This window comes from Pteropus alecto, unplaced genomic scaffold (assembly GCF_000325575.1).
Source record: "Pteropus alecto unplaced genomic scaffold, ASM32557v1 scaffold20, whole genome shotgun sequence".
NCBI classification, from domain to species: domain Eukaryota; kingdom Metazoa; phylum Chordata; class Mammalia; order Chiroptera; family Pteropodidae; genus Pteropus; species Pteropus alecto.
The window spans coordinates 37,374,162-37,392,176 of NW_006436298.1; the positions used below are offsets into that span (position 1 = coordinate 37,374,162).

At 41.4% G+C, this 18,015-nt stretch overlaps 1 protein-coding gene across 1 annotated transcript in view; it reads right to left on the minus strand.

Annotated features, from left to right (window-relative positions):
- Positions 1-18,015, minus strand: part of MCC (mutated in colorectal cancers) — a 379,504-nt gene that overhangs the window by 48,286 nt on the left and 313,203 nt on the right. The window contains exons 8-10 of the mRNA XM_025047770.1: positions 17,875-18,012; positions 940-1,086; positions 4-38 (exon numbers count right to left, since the gene is read on the minus strand). Coding sequence (XP_024903538.1) covers positions 4-38; positions 940-1,086; positions 17,875-18,012 — 320 coding nt within the window. The remainder of the gene's footprint in view (positions 1-3; positions 39-939; positions 1,087-17,874; positions 18,013-18,015) is intronic.

Below are 18,015 nucleotides of genomic sequence, written 5' to 3' on the forward strand. Positions count from 1 at the left end.
TCGGACCTAGTCTTTGACAGCTTCACCCTCTCAGCAATCTTAAAAAACAAAACAATTTACTAAAAAAGACTTTTTACTTCATAGATAAACAATTGAGATTGTGTATAAAGGGTTACTGTTTAACCACAGCAATTAAACTGATCAGTTAATTTCTTCAAAACAACTCACCTGTCCAATTTTTCTACCATCCCCTTAACCCAAGGTTTTTCAACCTCAGCACTACTAACATTTTGAGTTGGATATTCGTTGGTGTGGGGGGCTGTTCTGTGCATTGTAGAATGTTTAGCAGCATTCCTGGCTTCCAGCCACAAGATGCCAGTAGCACTCCAGTTGTGACCATCAAAAATGTCTCCAGACATTGCCAAATATCCCTTGGGGGACAAAGTCGTTCTGGTTGAGAAACACTGGTTTGGCCTAACTTTCTCAACTTGATGGCTGAGGACCAACCTTCCTGTGGAGACTGGCATATGAGCCTGGGGCTACATCAGAGAGTGGGTTGGGCTACTTCTCACAATGGCCTGCCCATCCTAATCTATTTTCTGCTGGCAGGGCTGTCAATCTTGTGAGCGGGGAGGTCCTGGTTCATCACTCGAGGTCCCCTCCTGGGCTGAACCTTAGTCCTTGAGGGTACCTCTCCACCTACTCCTTAGTGTTGTAGAACCTGACAAAACGTCTCACTTTCCACAATGACTTGTCAGCTGTGACATGCTCCAGCTGGCTGATTAATGAGAGATGGAGTCCAGGTTACAGCTGAGAGAGACTTAAAACTATTACTGGGTTATCTCTCCTTGCAGTCCCAAAGAAGGAGGCCTGTGCGAGACCCTAGGGAAGCCCCTTGGGGCCATGTGCGCTAATCACATGCCCACACGGCAGCCAAAGTCAGTAGAGGCTGATACTTCCAGATAACAGGAAGTGTTCCCACCATCCCCTGGAGCTCACCTTGGCGATGGGAATGTCGTTGCTGCTGCTGCTTGTGCTCAGCTCCCCGGTGCTGGGGTTAACTGGGCGGTTGGTGGAAGCGAGACGGCCAGGGCTGGAGGGCCCCGTGGCCTGAACGCTCTGTAGTCGAGTTTGAAGCTCTCGCACCTGAAATAATAACGCCTTTAGACACAGCTGGTGGTTCTCCTGGCCAAAGAGCAAACGAGCCAGATGGGTGGATGGCAGGGCTTTCATTTACGTTAGGAATTAGCTTCACAGAAAAACTAAGTTGGTTGAGTCCACATAAAAGTCACTGTATTCCTAATTAGACTTGCCGTCGGCCATCATCTGCTCTCACAAGCGTGAGGTGAACACTTATCTAAGGCACTGGGAAGCTTCCAGTAGAGGTGGAATGCCCGTCTTTAAGGAACGTTTATTTATGCACCTCATGTGCCTGATGGCTGTCCTGGGTACTGCAGATAAAGAAGCCAGGATGAAATCTCCACTCTCATGGAATTTGGAGCGCAGAGGAGAGAGACAAATAGTTTCAACGTAAGTGCACATGAGTGCTATAAATGTCTAAGAGTGCTGTACAGGCAGAAAAGGGGAAGAAGGTGCCTCCATCTGAAGTCATCAGGGAAGGGTTAAGGAGGGAGCGGTGCTGAGCAGAGTCTTATAGGTGAACGGGGTTATAACAGATGAGTAAGGGCTGGCTTTGGCGGTGTGGGTGAGTTGGAGTGGGGAGAAGAGCTTGCACAAGAGCAGTCATCAGGATGACATGTTATGTTTGAAGAACTGCAAGTTATTCAATATGTGTAGTGTAAGGAGAGAGATCTGCAAGGTGAGGCTAAGGTGAAGAGACAGAGATGGTACCCACAGCTCTTCCCTAGGGACTTCAAGATGGGATTAGCCCTGGCGTAGTAGGAGGGAATATCTAAAGAGCCTTTTGTATAAAAATGAAAGGTAGGGCCCTCTGAATGACATTTAAAACATATATTTATTTGCCTGCATAGAATTTAAATGTCCAAATTCTGCTTAACTATGGTAATGGCTCAGTGACAAAGAAGTATCCCAAGTAAGTGAAAATAGTTGTTAGAAACTGGTCTTCCTGATGACCTTGACCAGTTTTATCACTAAGTACAATGACTATCTTAAAGGACAAACTGACTACAGCACTCAGGGCCCTTATAAGTGGGTGCCAGGCCTTGTTGGGAAGAATTAGTACCACGACATCTAAGGCAGGTCTTTCCAAACTTGTAGGTGCACTAAAATTCCCTTGAAGGCTTGCGAAAAACATAGGGCCCCACCCCAGGGATTCGGATTTAGTAGATGGAGACAAAGCCCAGGATCTGTCCATCTAACAAGCTCCCTGGATGTGCTGATACACCCAGTCAGGGGCCCACATCTTGAGTAGCACTGACCTAGGGGACTCCCAGGGCCACGCAGCACTTTAGTCTCAGGGACAGGAGGAGCAGAGCCGAACCCTGCCAGCCCAGGAGCCAAAACCCTTCCAGGCTAACCCTTCTCTAAAGGCAACCAGAAAGCTTTTTGTATTAAATATCTTGGATGTCTCCGTCCTGCTAAATTGGGAAACAAAAGTAATTGAAATTTCAATAATTCATCAACATATTAGAAGCCAAAATAGGAAAATTCCCTCAGAGCAAATTGCATTCAATAGTGAAACAGCTAAAAAGTGTCTAATGCTCTGCTGCGGCTTCCAGCAACTGTGGGTTGATGGAAATGTGTGTGTCCTGCTAGCATGCCAGATGCAGGACTGACCTCAAAATAGTTGAAAGACTAGAAAATACATGCCTATCGAAGCCAAATGGTATTGCTGGTGAGAGATTACAGGGCTCATTCTGGGGTAGTGCCTGTGAAGCCAAGAAAGGGTGTAGTGTGGATGCCGCATTGCACCGCAGGGCGAAGGGAGAGGGCCCAATTCCCAATCAGGCCAGCTTCCTGGCACCAGGGAAGCCTCTCCCGTGCAGACTGCGGATGTCAATTTCTACTGCTGTGCAAGTCTGATGAGGCCCCAAATAATTAACAATGTTAACACCACTCCAAATCTAAAGTGTCTGAATCATTCACAAAACCATCAGTGGCCTGCTCCTAGAATCCTAATTGGCCCACTCATCTTGCTTTTTTAAAAATACAAATCGTCCTGGGCAATTTATAAGAATGTCATTAAAACTTCCCATGTTCTTCTGACCACTAAAGTAAAAACGTTCAGTATGGAAGATTTAGATGACACTGAAAAATCAAAACAGAAAAAAGCACCTATGTCCTTCCTTACTGTGCAGGGACAACTGCTTCTAGTGATTTTCCACAGCGTGTTTGTGCCCACATGCTTAAAATAATTTCTAAATCTAAATGTCTATTTTTATTTTAAAAGCCCTGGACCCAGAGAATGTCTTTGAAAACCGAAAGATGATAAACATGTTTATTTTGGTGTACACTTTATTATTTAATCAAAATTCTTACGCAGTGAAAAAAAATCCAGATGCTGAAGGGAGTGGAATGAGCCAGTCATGGAAAGAAAGATAGCTGGTTGAGTTAAACAGCCTTCTCTCCCCTCTTGATTTAGGGGGTGGAGGTAGGCCTTAATTTCAATGAATAAATACACAGAAGTGAAGACTATAGTATGCTGGTTCAGCCTAGGTAAGGCTTAGGAAAGGGAGAGACACAGCTATGAGGTCCTCACTGTTATGCTAACCCATCAGAATAGGTTGGATCATGTTCCCCCAAAAGATATGTCTAGGTTCTAAGCCTCTGGTACCTATGAATGTGACCTTATTTTGAAATATGGTCTTTGGAGATGTAATTAAATTAAGGATCTTAAGATGAGATCATTCTGGATTTAGGGTGGGCCCTATATCTAATGACGTGTCCTTAAAAGGAAAAAGTGGAGGGGGCGGAGGTGGGGGGTGATTTGAGACACAGACACACAGAAGGAAGTCGTGTGAACATGGAGGCAGAGACTGGCCACAAGTCAAAGACTACTAGGAGCTATCAGAGGCTGGAAGGAGCAAAAAGGATTCTTCTCTAGAGTCTATGGAGGAAGGACAACCCTGCCGACAACTTGATTTTGTGGATTCCAGAACTGTGAGAGAATACATTTTTGTTGTTTAAAGGCACCAAGTTTGAGGTAGTTAACTAATATACCCATCTTTTATTGAAGATATAATTATTAAGGAAAAAATGGTTTTCTCTGTAAAACACGTAGTTTGGAGTCAGGAGATAGGCCGGAATCACAGCTACCCTAAGCTAGGAACTGATACGTGTGGGAAGGTCATTCATCACCCTTTATAGTCTTTCTCACTTGGAGTTCTTTAACAGCAGAACACAGCACATGGTTTCGGTGGCCATTTTCTCATTTTTCCTATAGTATATAGCCAGTACCCATCTAGATGCCCAGAAGAGAAGTTAACCTGTTATATCGGATACCTGGTAGAGTATGAAAGTAAGATTCTTGTCTTTTGGGAGCTCAGCATCTAGTCAAACATTACAATGTGAAACATGCTCCCAAAGGTGGTTTGAACAAGGAGTGTCAAAGTATAAAAGAAATAACACTTCTCCTTTCCCTGAGTAGGAAACACTGGGATTCTATCTTGAAGGCTGAGTAGTTGTTCAGCAAGCAAATAAAAAGGAAAAGGCAATGGGGGAGGCCCTGAAGGGTTCAAGGAAGGAAACATCATCAAAATGCCAGAGCTCTGCTTCTCCCTTTTATACTTTAATGACTCCTAGAGGGAGAAAAGGGTTTTCTAAAAATCATTTGATCAGAGAAGAGAATGGACTGGAGCGAGGAAGTAAAAGGAGGTGAGTCAAGAGCTGCACTGACGGTTCAAGTGAGAAATGATGAGGGCTCAAACACAGTGAAGTGGGAGCAAAAATGGCAAAATACAGCCTAGACCAGCATTGCCTACCAAAACTTCCGGTAATGATGGATATATTCTATATCTGCACTGTCCACTATGGCAGCCACTATCCACATGTGGCTAATGAGTACTTTTAATGTGCCTAGTGTACCCGAGACACTGAATTTTTAATTGTATCCTATATTCATTAATTAAATTCAAATTTAAATAGTTGTATATAGCTAGTAGCTACTGTATTGGTAGTGCAGTTATAGAAGTATTCAAGGAAGTAAAAACATAACCCAAACTTGTGGCCAACGTGACTTAGTAGATCATGGCACTACTCAGCAAAACAGGGGGAAGAAAGGAAGTTGCTGATTTTTCAGAGAGAAATAAAGATGTCAGCTTTGGACATGTTGAATTCGAGGAAGCCGTTGGGTATGCGAGTGAAGATATTCAGTCTACGATTAGAAATACGATCTGAGAAAAGAGATCAGAAACGTATGTAGCATTTAGGAATTCTGTGTGTGGATAAGGCTGCCCAGGAAAGAGGTTCGGCAGTCGCTGTGGGAGGAGGGAGCCTACATGTAGCTAGTTGGATCAAAAGATCAACAGAGGGCAGTGAGAAGGGGGTACTTCTGCTCTGGGATAGAGAGAAAAGAGGTGAGAATATGCAATAAAAAGGGTGAGTTTGCAGATTGGAGAATGAGGATGGGAAACAGAAGGGTTCCCATCTGATGGTTTCTATTTCTCTAAGAGAAGAGTTAAGGTCCTCTGCTAGGAGGGAGGGAATAGCAGATGTCAGAAATGAGGATGAAAGCTGACCTAGGACAAAGAAAGAGAGGGGAGGAGAGAGGGGAAGGGAGGGGAGAAGAGGGGATAGGAGGGGAGAGGAGGGGAGAGGAGGGGAGAAGAAAAGAAAAGAAACAAGAAAAGAAAGAGCTTATACAGTACTGAGAACTCAGCTGAACTATTTCATTCAAGAGAGCAGAGTGAGTAAATGCAGTATTTTTTTCAAACTTTGGAGGCCTCATGAAAATAAGAGTAAAGAATAAAAACCATTAAAACTGTAACAGTAAAAAGAATGTGCTTGGGGCATTAGCAGAAAGAAGATTTGGGCACATTCTTTAAAGGCAAAGTGGAAGGAAGAGTACTGATGAAAGAAACAGAACAGAAAAAGCCAAATTCTCTAAAATATACAAGCAGAGGTGGCCAATGTACTCAAAAGAAGGCTGGCAGGGTTTACACTCAGCTTTGGCAGGTATTATGAAGGACAAGAATGAGAAGTAGGCTGAAAACAGGAGGACTAACTGTAGACAGAACAAATGAAAATTTCCAGCATATGACAGCTCAGCTAAAGTAAACAGGCACTCCTCCTCTTAAAAATGCATAGAAATGCTGCATAAAAAGGAACAATGAGAAAGAAATCCACTGCCAAGTTTAAAAGAAAGGCAGTAAAATCTCCAGATGCCAGAAATGAAGTGAAAAATAAAGCTAACGAGGGAGGTGGTGCTGCAGCAAGCCATGGCAATTGTGAGCAGGGATGGTATGTTCATGCCAGGAGGGGCAGGAGATGAAGAGTTAGCCACTGCAAGGCAGGCTGTTTGAGCTGATCCTCCCACATAAAGCCTGGAGCCTTCCTGCCTCACCCATCTGTGAGAAGTAGGCTAAGAGTGCTGCTCATGAAGCCAGAGAGAAGCCCTAGAGCTATGCAGAAGGGTCAACCATAAGAAATCAAAATCCCAGACCCGTGACACAATTGAGTGTGGGGTCTAAATGGATACCATATGCATACGGTATGGCCCTAATCTTATTAATAAACATTGAAAACTGGTCTGGATTTTGCAAGGCCACCCACTGCCTCAGAGACCTAATTTGTAAATCACCCAGTATCATTAGTAAATAGGAGACTTAAGCCTCTCATGACTGGGAGCCCAGGACCATGAAGCTGCTAGACATAGAGGTATGATTTCAGAGAAAGGAAGGTGAAGCAACAGAGCTAGCAATCTAAATCAGGAGATGAATTCGTCTGAGAAGGAATGAAAATAAAGGAGACGGTAAAGTACGTCACAATAAATACATTTAAGATCCTTAAAGAGATAAAAGGAAGTTCCATAAAGAATAAGAAATCTTGAAACAAAAGTAGGCAGATATTGAACAAGAACGGGTGGATGAGAAAATAGCCAGTGGAAAATGTAATTGATGAAATACAATCAATGTGCTGGTTAACCTCTAGACTGGAGAGAAAAGAGAACTAGTGAACTGGAACGCAGCACAGAGAAATTAATTTAGAACACAGCATGGGGAGCTAGGAAGATACAAAATAAATGTCTATGAGAGACACAAATGATTTACAGAGGCTCCAATAAACTTTTGAAGGAGTTCCAGAGAAATGGAACAGAGGAAATGACAGAGAAACAATATTTGAATAGAAAGTAGATGAGTTTTCCAGATGTGGAAATGGACATGAGTCTTGAGACTGAATTATCACATCAGATGCTAAGTAAGTATGGCAGTTTTTTACTATGTCCGCAAATTCTTTGATATTGCCTCTATCAAGAGGCGGAGTCCAATTTCCCCATCCCCTCTGATGTGTGACTGGCCTGAGAGATTGTGTCCAATAAATAGAATGTAGTGAGAGTGATACCAGGTAACTTCTGAGGCTTGGTTACAAAAGGCAATACAGTTTTTCCTAGCTCTCTCTCAGGATGCTGGACCTTACAAGCCAGCTACCTCCACTGTGAGAAAGCTTAGGTGTTCTAACCAATAGTCCCTTCTAAGGTCCCAGACAACAGCCAGCCTCATATATCAGACACGAGAAGGAAGCCTTTAGGATGACTCTGACCCTGGCCATCGACTGACTGCAACCACATCTGAGCCCCAGTGAGAACTGCACACTGGATCCCAGTCACCCCAAGAACCACAGAGATGACAATAAATGCTTGCCGTTTTAGGTCTCTAAGTTTGGGGTGGTTTGTTATGCAACTAGAACTAACTGGAACGGGAGGATAAAAAAAAAATCACATATCTAGAAACACTGTAGTGAAAAGGTAGGGTGAGAAAAGGATAAAAAGATAATCTAAAAAGCTGTCTAGTAGGAAAGATAGACACCTTAGACTCTGAGGTCAGAGGTGCTGGTCTGTTTCATTCACTGCTGTGTTGCCAGCATTTGAATGGTATGTGGCACAGTTGAATTTGTAATCTGTAATTCAACAAATTGTTGAATATAATTTTTGAATTTGTTGAATATAATTTTTAAAAAACCTGTCAACCTAAAATCTAATACCTAGCTATTGTGGTAGGCTGAAAAATGGCCTCCAAAGGTGCTTACATCTTAATCCTGGAAATCTGTGCATATATTACCTTAAAAAGAAAAAAAGGACATTTGCAGGACTGGTTAAGAATCTTGAGATGGGAAGATTATCCTGGATTATCTGGTAGACCTAGTAGTCACAAGACTCCTTCTAAGAGAGAAGCAGGAATTATCAGAGTTAGAGATAGAGGTTTGAAGATGCTATGCTGTTGGCTTTGAAGGTGGAAGAAGGTGCAGGAGTCAAGGAATGCTGGCTGCTTCTAGAAGATGGAAAAGGCTAGAAAGCAGAACTCTCAGAAGGAATCAATCTTGAAGACACTTTAGTGCGTGAGATGCATTTTGGACTTCTGACCTCCAGAACTATAAGATAATAAATTTGTGTTATTTTAAGCCACAAAATTTATGGCAATTTGCTACAGAAGCAATAAAAAAAACTATATAATTATCATCAAGAGTATTGGCAAAATAAAGACATTCTCAAAGATTAAGAATTTATCACACACAGACCTTCGCTGAAAGAACTTTCTAAGGATACATGCTTTTCAGTAATGAGAATATATTAAACTCAGAAAAGAATGAGATGAAATAAATAATGGTAAGGACAAAAATTGGCAGGGATGTAGGGGCAGAAGCAAACCTCCTATGCTGAGGGTGAATGGATGAATCTTCCATTCTGGAAAGCTTGGACTTGGTACTGCAGGACTTGGTCCAAGTAAGAATATGAACACCTCAGGACTCTGCAACCTCACTCCTGGACATATATTCCAGAGAAATTCGCACATAGGCCTGAAGGGAACATGTGCAAGGGTATATGCACTGGACCACATTCTGTGGTAATGGGAAGTCTGGTTATTGAGCACAGTAAATGTGATGGGTGACCACTATAGCTGTTAGACACATCAGACTAGATGCATATACAATATGCAATACGGTCAGACCTTAAAATAAGTGTTCAGGGAAATGAGGGAAAGAAGTCTATAGCACCATAGCATTTCTGTGAATTAAAAACAACACATAAAACACTGTGTATAAGGACATACATAAAATGGATCAATGAGTGTGCCTTTAACAGAGGAATGTAATTAGCTTGTCTCTCTGCCCTTCAGGCCAAAATAAAACAAATGAAAGAAAGTAAATACGAAGATGAGAGCTCAAGAGTGTAAGAGAAGCCAGAGAATGAGATGCTGGGGATGAAGACTGTGGTGCTGAGATGTCAAAGGCAAACATGAAGGCAGGGCAAAGAGGTTGGTTTCTGAAATGGAGAGAAGTTCACTGAAAAAGTGAGTCCAGGACAAGTGTAACTTGGATCAGCCACTGGATGCTTCAATCTCTCAGGACAATTAATGGTAGGAGAACAGACAAAGCGACTCAGTCTGTTGATGAAGTCATCTGTGACCGGTTCACACAGGAGTGACAAGCAGAAATGAAAAGTGGCACCAGAATCCTGAGTAGGATTAGAGACATTATTATTAGCCATAAAAGAATGAGTCTGTTCCACTTATGATATGCGGCAGCGTTCATTGGGTAGTTGTAATTTCAGGCAATTAGGTTGTAATTCATAATTTCACTCTGTAATGGAGCTGGTTGAGATGATTTCTAGAAGGGTGAGAATCACTGGGCTGGAAAAGCTCTTCTTAATGAGCTTGGGAAAGTTGGTCTGTCCCTGTGTAGCTCTCAGAAAGCTGCCTCCCGAAGTCCAGGCTTTGTGGGTGTTTTGCAGAGAATCACTCTCTTATTGGCAATTCTATAAGATGTTTCTTGGAGCCCTCAAACAAATGAGAAATCAGAATGTATTTCTAGAAAAAATATATCCCCATAAACATCATTTATATAGTGTTTCAAGAAAGTAATATTTTATTGTTAATGACACTTTTGAGAAGGCTGAATTGGAAGAAAAGGAGATCGCAAAATAGAAGGAAAACAAACCCAACAGCATTTTCATTCTCTGAAGATTTCGATAGGAGCATTGTTTTCTCTTTTGTTTTTCAGCCCACTAAAGAACCTGGATGGATGATCGAAATGGCTGCATCAGAGAAAAGGTCAGTGTTTTGGCTGTCTTTCTAACTTCTTACCAGCTTTCCAACAAACAGAGTCAGCTATTTTCTTTATAACCAAGAGTTCGCCTGTAAACAGCCTGACCTCCTCACGGGAGCCGGGGGTGGAGGAGAGTTCCAGGATGGATAAGCAAACACTGGTGCCTGCAACTATAAACGTCACCTCATCATTTCCACGGCACAAATGTGCATGAAGCCCTTTTTCCTTTTAACTGGAACTGTTTCCAAAGAAGACATGGAAGAATCATAGTTCTGAGGGTTCTTTGCCTTGGATCCCACTTAAAGTTTCCTCAAACTACAGGGAGAACGGGTGACAGGTTTTACCAATAATGCTCTCCTGGGTTCAGCTCAAGACAAATACATGCATGAAAAACTTCTCTATGGAACAAATTCAGTTTGCCTTTACTTTGTGTTGTCTAGAACGTCAGGAAGATTGATCTGTATAACCCTAGGGAACCTGGTACTCACGTCACTATAATAGAGGATGTTTACTAACTTCTGGTCTGTGTGGAAGCAAGAGATAGAACAGGAAAAAGGATGAAGAAAACATAGGAAGATAGTTCGAACAACAGAACAAGGAAAATTACATCTCATAGTAAGGCTACTGGCACCTAAATTTTGGTGCAAAGAGTTTAACCAGGAAACTGTAGACCAGGAAAAGATTATTAAACTTCTGTAGGCCTTGGCTTTCTCATCTCTAATAACGGTATAAAAATGGTACCTGTTTTGTAGAATTCTGGTGCAGATTAAATGAGATGCGCATAAATAATTGCTCATCACAAGGAAATGTTCGAAATATATTCAGTGTTATAATTTAGGCTTTAAGTCCTGCTTTGCCTTCAGAGGTATCTGTTTTTAGTCTGAGAGGAGTATGTTTAGTCTGCAAATGTTCAAAGAATGTTAATCTACCAGTATTAACGGTCTCTAGAAATAAACATCAAGATTGCACTAAAAAAAAAAAAAAGATTGCATTGGTAAGTGGTACATTATAAAACTGTTTTCCTTCACCAATGAGCACAGGACATTCTGCATGGTGCAGGCGATGCCTCTTTGCTTTTGGAGCCGCAGGGTGCCCATCTCCTGCCAGATTCCAGTACAAGCACAACCCCACCCTCCCTCCTCCATCCAGCTCATGTGACCCTGGTGAGTGGACAGAGCACGGCTGAGAACCCCTCGTCTTTCAGATGCAGGGTTCGTCACTGCCACACTGTGAGCTCTGGGAAGAGCAGGCCAGATGTGAGCAGAAGGCACTGGAAAGGCAAAGGTTCTTTTTTTCTCACTCTACCTCCAGGGAGAATGGTAAAGGTGCCTGGAGAGGTTCTCGGCCCACGTCCAGTGTGCAATTAAAGGGTACTTCCTGTTCCTGAGCACTTGCTGGGATCACAATGAGGAAGTGTGCTGGGGTCCTAAACTCTATATATTGATTCAGTGGCTCACAGAAGGGCCTGGGCATATGTCCTTTGAAAGAGTTTCCCAATGATTCTGACGTACATGTTGAGAGCCATTCCAGGATGGATGAGTGAAACGGCCTGTTTCTCTGGCACTCAGATTCATGTTCAGGTCTATCTGGTATCGCACTCAAGGCAAATAAGTCAGTTCTGTTAGGAACATTGACAGCTAGACAAATATCCACGTGCCCCTCCCCCAATATTTCTCAGCCTTCTAAGGTTAGGTGGAGTGTCCCTCTAGTTCTGGCCAATGGGCTGTGAGTGAAAGCGCTCAGGGCAGGAGGAGTCCATTTAGTGCCGGATGGGTTGCCATTGGCCAGGGCCCCTGAGTGAATTTATGGAACAGAGCTGTGCTCCCAACCCCAAACCTGTATTAGACATGTAGTGCAAGAAAGAAATAAACTTTTCTGGTGTGCTATGTTAAGAAATAAACTTTTCTGTGTAGTGCAAGAAAGAAATAAACTTTTCTGGTGTGCTATGTTACTGAAATTTGAGGAGTTAATTTGTTACTGCTGTATTATCTATCTTTATCCTGGCTAATATACCAGCCACGCAAAGGAAGAACCACTTGAAACTCCCAAATTGAGGTCGGAAGGAAAGTACTAGGATCAGACTCCACTCTTAGCTCCTTCCTACATGGCCTGATTAGGGCTGGGAATGTTAACACAAGGTTTGTTTTTACAAATCTTTTCTGAATTTAAACTTAGCAAATACTGGCATCCTTTACTTCATCATATAAAGAAACTCTTAAGAAGAAATGGAACAAATAAGATATGAACAAAGTTCCATCAAGGACAAAAGACTGTGCTTGTATATTTATATCGAGTCATTAAAGCTGGGAGATACAGATCACTGTCCATAATCCATACTTTATTTTTGTTTCTTTAATTTGAAAATTAAGGAAGAGTATAAAGAAGAAAAACACGCCTATCTTTTCACTACCTAGATTTAACTTCTGTTAATATTTTGGGAAACGTATTAGCTTCTCTACTACTTCTATGTTTATACTCCTACATAGTAAAAATTATAGAATTTAAAGAATACTTTCATTTCAAAAATAAACTAGTATGGTAGAGAAAAGTTCAAGGACTCTTTGACTTATACCCCTACAATCCTTTATAACTATTATGTGATTGGTTTACATTGCTCTGGTCTATTTTAAATATTTTTATATACATATATACATAGTTGGTATAAATTTCTACATCTATAAATTCATAGTAAATATAAAGTACAGTTTTGCAGTCCTGCATTTTCTATATATAGACACCGTGGTCAAGAAAAGCATCATGGAGAGGGAGGCAGAATGGGAAGAGCTCAGATGGGACCTAAAGCCAAATAAGGTGAAAGTAAGATGAAAGTCTTTAACCTACACAAGGCCACAACAATTTTACTTCCAGAAATATCTCCGCTGTTACTGAGTTTTAGTTAAAAATATCAGATACTGACAGCCTATAACAACTGGAGACAGTTCAGACAAAGTGAATGGCTGCTTCAGAAACAGACCATGCTCTGAACACATCAGTATGATAATATACATCTTATTTCCCATTAGAGGTGGGCAGCCTATTAGTAAATATATGTTAAAAATGAACTAATTAGTAGAAAGAAATACATAATAAAATATATGATCAACCTTTAAGGTAACCACTCTTTCTAAGCAGGTCTTTTGGTTTAATATGGATTCCTCTTTTCAACTCCTTTAAGTGTAACCATTGATTGACAAGTGCCCTTGGAGATAAGGTGGGTACATACTGAGGGTGAATTTGATTGTTTAGAACCAGTTCAGTATTTAGAAACTGGCACCAATGGATTCAGAACTAAGGGCTCTGGGGGAGAACCTTGGGGTCATGTAAGAGGATGCTCTGTAAGTCACCACAGTCGGTGAGTTCATGGGATGAGTGCTAGCCCACCCCTCCCCGCCCACCCGCCGCAACCTGTGGGATATTTTCTGTATGAGAATGACTATGGGCAGACACAGTGTAGCTTCATCACATCTGTCATAATCGCAAACTTAAAAATGGCCCAAAGGGTCTCAGCCTGATCTGCCTGAAAGAGAAGCTGGAAATCGAGTTCAAACATATGGCCAATGACTCAATCAACCATGCCTAAATAATGAAACCCCAATAAAAACTTTAAATGCTGAAGCTTGGATGAACTTCCCTGGTTGGCAAGGCTCTGAATATCCTCACACATCATAGCCAAAAGGAGGTAACATCATCCAGGACTCTACAGGAAGAAGATAAATAGCTTTGCATTTGGACCCCTTCCCTTCTAGAGTTCACCTAAACATCTCTTATTTTTGCCTCATTCTGATTTGTATCTTCTTGTCATAATAAAACTATAATCAAAAGTTTAGAAAAATTGGCCCAAGGGAGTATACGACAGAATTATTACTTTGAAAAGCTTAAGGAGCACATGGGTCCTGAGGGTGACAATGTATGAAGGAAATTTCTCTCTTCTTACCTGGATTCTCCTTTCATGCCTCCTTTCCCAGCCTCATCCCCACACCCCGCCCCGAAAAAAGGCTACTTTATCAAAAATTTGGAGTTACTTTCTATTAAGGAGGATGAGATGAGAGGGAAGGAAATAGGCACTGCAGCATTCTGAAGTTTACTTGTCCTTTTTCCTGGCCAACAAACAAAATGGCAGCTATTTAAACATCTGGAGTTTAGAGTCTTCATTTATATTTTAGAAAACTTTAGCTGAACAATGAAATCCCTTTCTAAATGTAACACTGCATTTAGGAATCAAGAGTGATTGGTCTGGAAAAGACGGACACTTCTAATCACTGGTGGAATATTGCCCTACCTCCTCCAGAGCCTAGTTAACTAACATTAAGAGATTTAAGACATTTTGAGGTGAAGTGGGGGCGGCGGGGGGGGGGGGGGGCGGAATTGGGAGGGAGAAACTTCAGGTTAGGGTGATTTTTATTTGGTTCAAAAGCAGTGTGTCTTTTAGTCTCCTGAACTTGCTGTGGTGATGATCAGAGAGTCAAAGCAGAAGCTAAACCCCAAGGATGAAAGAAATCCAGCAGAGGTGATAGAATTCATTCCCAGACATGTTGAAAATATCCAGGTGGGGCACGGGTACAAGAAAGAAACTCTGCTACCAGCACCTTATGCTATGAATTTGTAGAACTTTCTGAAACATTTGTATAAAATCTCAGAAAGAACTTGTGGGGCCCATTTTTGATTCAAGTCTATGATTCAATGGGATACAGATTCATGAACCTGTGGTCATATCCGTTTGCTTTACTGAACTATCAGGGGAAAGCACTGATCACTTCTGCTACATGGCAGTCAACCTAAACAATCAGGTAAAAAATAGAAATAGTGTGAAGAAACTGGATCTGCCATCATGTCCCTCCTATGAGCTCCAGGGCACCCTCTGTGTTTCCTCCTCTCTACCACTTGACATATACATTACTATTGTAATGACCTGTTTTCTTGCCTGTCTCCCTAAAATCCTTCGATCCAGTGACCGTATCCTGTTTATCACTGTAACTCCTTTCCCTGGCACAAAGGAAATGGCCACTCATGTTTATGAAATGAATAAACAAGCGAGTGAAGAAAAAAGTGCTTCCTTGTTAGAGTAATTCATTCTCCTTTGCCTAAATTAAGCCCGTTTCTTTAAGTGTGAGGAAATAAATGGTTATACTACAGACCATGCAAAAATAAGTAATTATCTCATTTAATAATGAGCTGGGACCAATAATAAAAACTGTCTGCCTGTTGTTCCTTAGTTACTGCTCTGCCAAGTAGCCCAATCTGTTAACTGACATTAAAGATCTAATTTAATTAAATCTTGAACAAGGTTCAGAAAATCTACTGAGAGCACTTTGTTTAATTACAGGCAGGGGGCAAGCACCAATCCTATTGATCTGGTCAGTTCAAATTCTATACAATGAATATGGGCAGTGAAAAAAAAGTGGCCCAATTGCTTTTCGGGCAACTTTGATGAACTGCGGATTCAGAGCTGTTATAAAGGCAGCAAAAGCAAACCAGCCATGTACCATGGAGTATCCCAGGGATGGAAATGAAAGCATACCTGTCACTCCACAAAGCTACACATCATGAAGAGCAGAAGACAAGCAATCACAAAAGACAAGATTCCTCCTCAGGAAAATTAAATATATTGGGTGGTCGTAGGTAGAAGTCATTCAGTACTTAAAGTCTAGTAAACTGGCATACAAAAGAATCTAGCAAATTCTACGAGACCCACAATTACCTTGAAATTAAGAGAAATAAATCCAGTCCATGGGTATGTATACAAATTCCTGAAGACATTTCTAGTTGAGGAAGAGACACAAGTTCCTCCCTATATTTTTATTTGGAGATAATTGAAACATCAATGATATAAATTTATATAAAACCAGATTAACTGCAAAACTTAAAAGATAACAAGTGTGGTCAGAAGAAAGGTCATCTAAGCACTTCATGAGCATCAACTAATTTTCCCGCACTGAGTATTATTACTCTCCCCACTTCATGGCAGAGTACAGAGAGGTTAGGTAACTTGCCGAAGACTCACGGTGACTTGGTCGATCAGGCTGTGATCCCAGGTGAAGAGGCTCTGGAGCGCTGGCACACAGTGCAGCACCATTATACTATGCCGTTCTTAATATTAATCTCCAGAGTTGGAGAAAATACTCGAGGGAGGGGGACTGGCTTTTTATCTTTTGCTAGTCATAATCCAAGGCTATCTTGTGCTTTAGTATCTCAAGTTAGGGGAGGAAATTTATTCTAAACCACAATATGTAATTACACCTAAGACCAATATTTCCTTCACAAAACATGCTCCATCAGAATGCGCACACTGAGAGCAAGCACATCTAATTAGGGTATTAGTCAGAATGATCAGGGAGTATAACTCAGGAAATTACAGGTGGTGGGGGCCTTAGCACAGAGGCAATTTCACCAGCTTGCTCAGATAAATAAAGTCTTTGCTGACTAGGATGATTTACACCTGCTGATTCAAGTATGGAGAACAGCATCTGATAGAGCTAGGTACTGAAAATAAGCTTATGCACATGAGTTCAGGCAAAATGATGTTCAGATATGAGGTAGAAATGCTGGCCTTTTAATTATGACATTAGTCACAAATGAGGAAAAGAGGTGATAATGTTCAAAAATAGTAATTTCTTCTATACTCATACATAATGGTAACTAAGAAAGCTTACATGTGGATTAAAAACAGAATAAGTTACGCATGCTGGCCTTTTTGAACAAGTAATTTCCAAGGTATTCTTTAAAAGGGGGAGAGAGAGCGCAATGGCGAAGGATGATGAGATCTACTAGATGTATTTTTTCCCTCTCTAATTCAACTTTATCTGTGTGCAAAGTTATTAGTCAGAGCACAGCTAGAAAGTAAGCTTCTAATATCACCAAGGTTGAGGAAAAAAGTAAAGTAGGTCTAGTAATTCACAGTGAAGTGTAGAGGGAATGGTTTTTGATTGAAGAATTCCTTGCTTCATCCCTAGTCCAATCACAGATCAAATTCACAGCCAAACAAAGTAGTAGTTGTGGGTTCCTGAGAAAAACTCCATCTTTGGAAAACCAAGTGCTTTAACAATTCTGCCAAACATCAATCCTTTAACAATCCTGAAACATTAGCTCCTTTAGTAATGAATACATTTCCTAAACAAAGTGGTTCTCAAACTTTTACAGGTCATAGAGCCTTTGGTGGAGAGTTGAATACCAGGAATTACATATACACACACACACTTAACACATATATACATACACAGAATATACACATATACACATATATGTGGTTATTTTAATTTCAATAAATCTGCACTAGAAGTGATGATATTTCATTTGATCCATATAGATAAGTGAGAATAGGTGCTATAAATTTAAAGATGATTTTATAGAAGAAACTGTTAAGAGGAAAATTCTGTACATTTTTGCAAATTATAAAATTTTCTTAGCTTATTTTATAAGAAGAACATTTTAATTGAGCTTAGGGAAGACTTGCACACCCTGAAGAATGATTTGAGAATCACTGTGCTGATGTAATTTTACCATCCTCTTAGATTTGCGATTCTGGAGAATAGTGTTTTTAAAAAAATCTTACCTCCACACTGCAGGACTTTCAAATTACTTTTCCTTTCAAGAATGACTTCATACCCAGAAGAGATGGCAATCCCGAAGATTACAAATGCCTCCGAAGACTATAAATGCCTCCGAATCCCTGGAGCTGCCCTTGGCTCTGCACGGCAGCTTCTCCCAGCCCCACAGCCTGGGGGCAAGGCCCAGGCTCGCTGGGCACGGCATGCTCACCCTCCTCCGGAGCCGGTCTCGCTCCTCCCGGATGGCGTGCACGGCGGCCTTGGTCCTGTTCAGCTCCTCCTCTTTGCTGCACAGCATCGCGGTCAGGCTCTCATTCTCTTCCCTCAAGCCAGCCAGCTCCTTCTCCCCAGG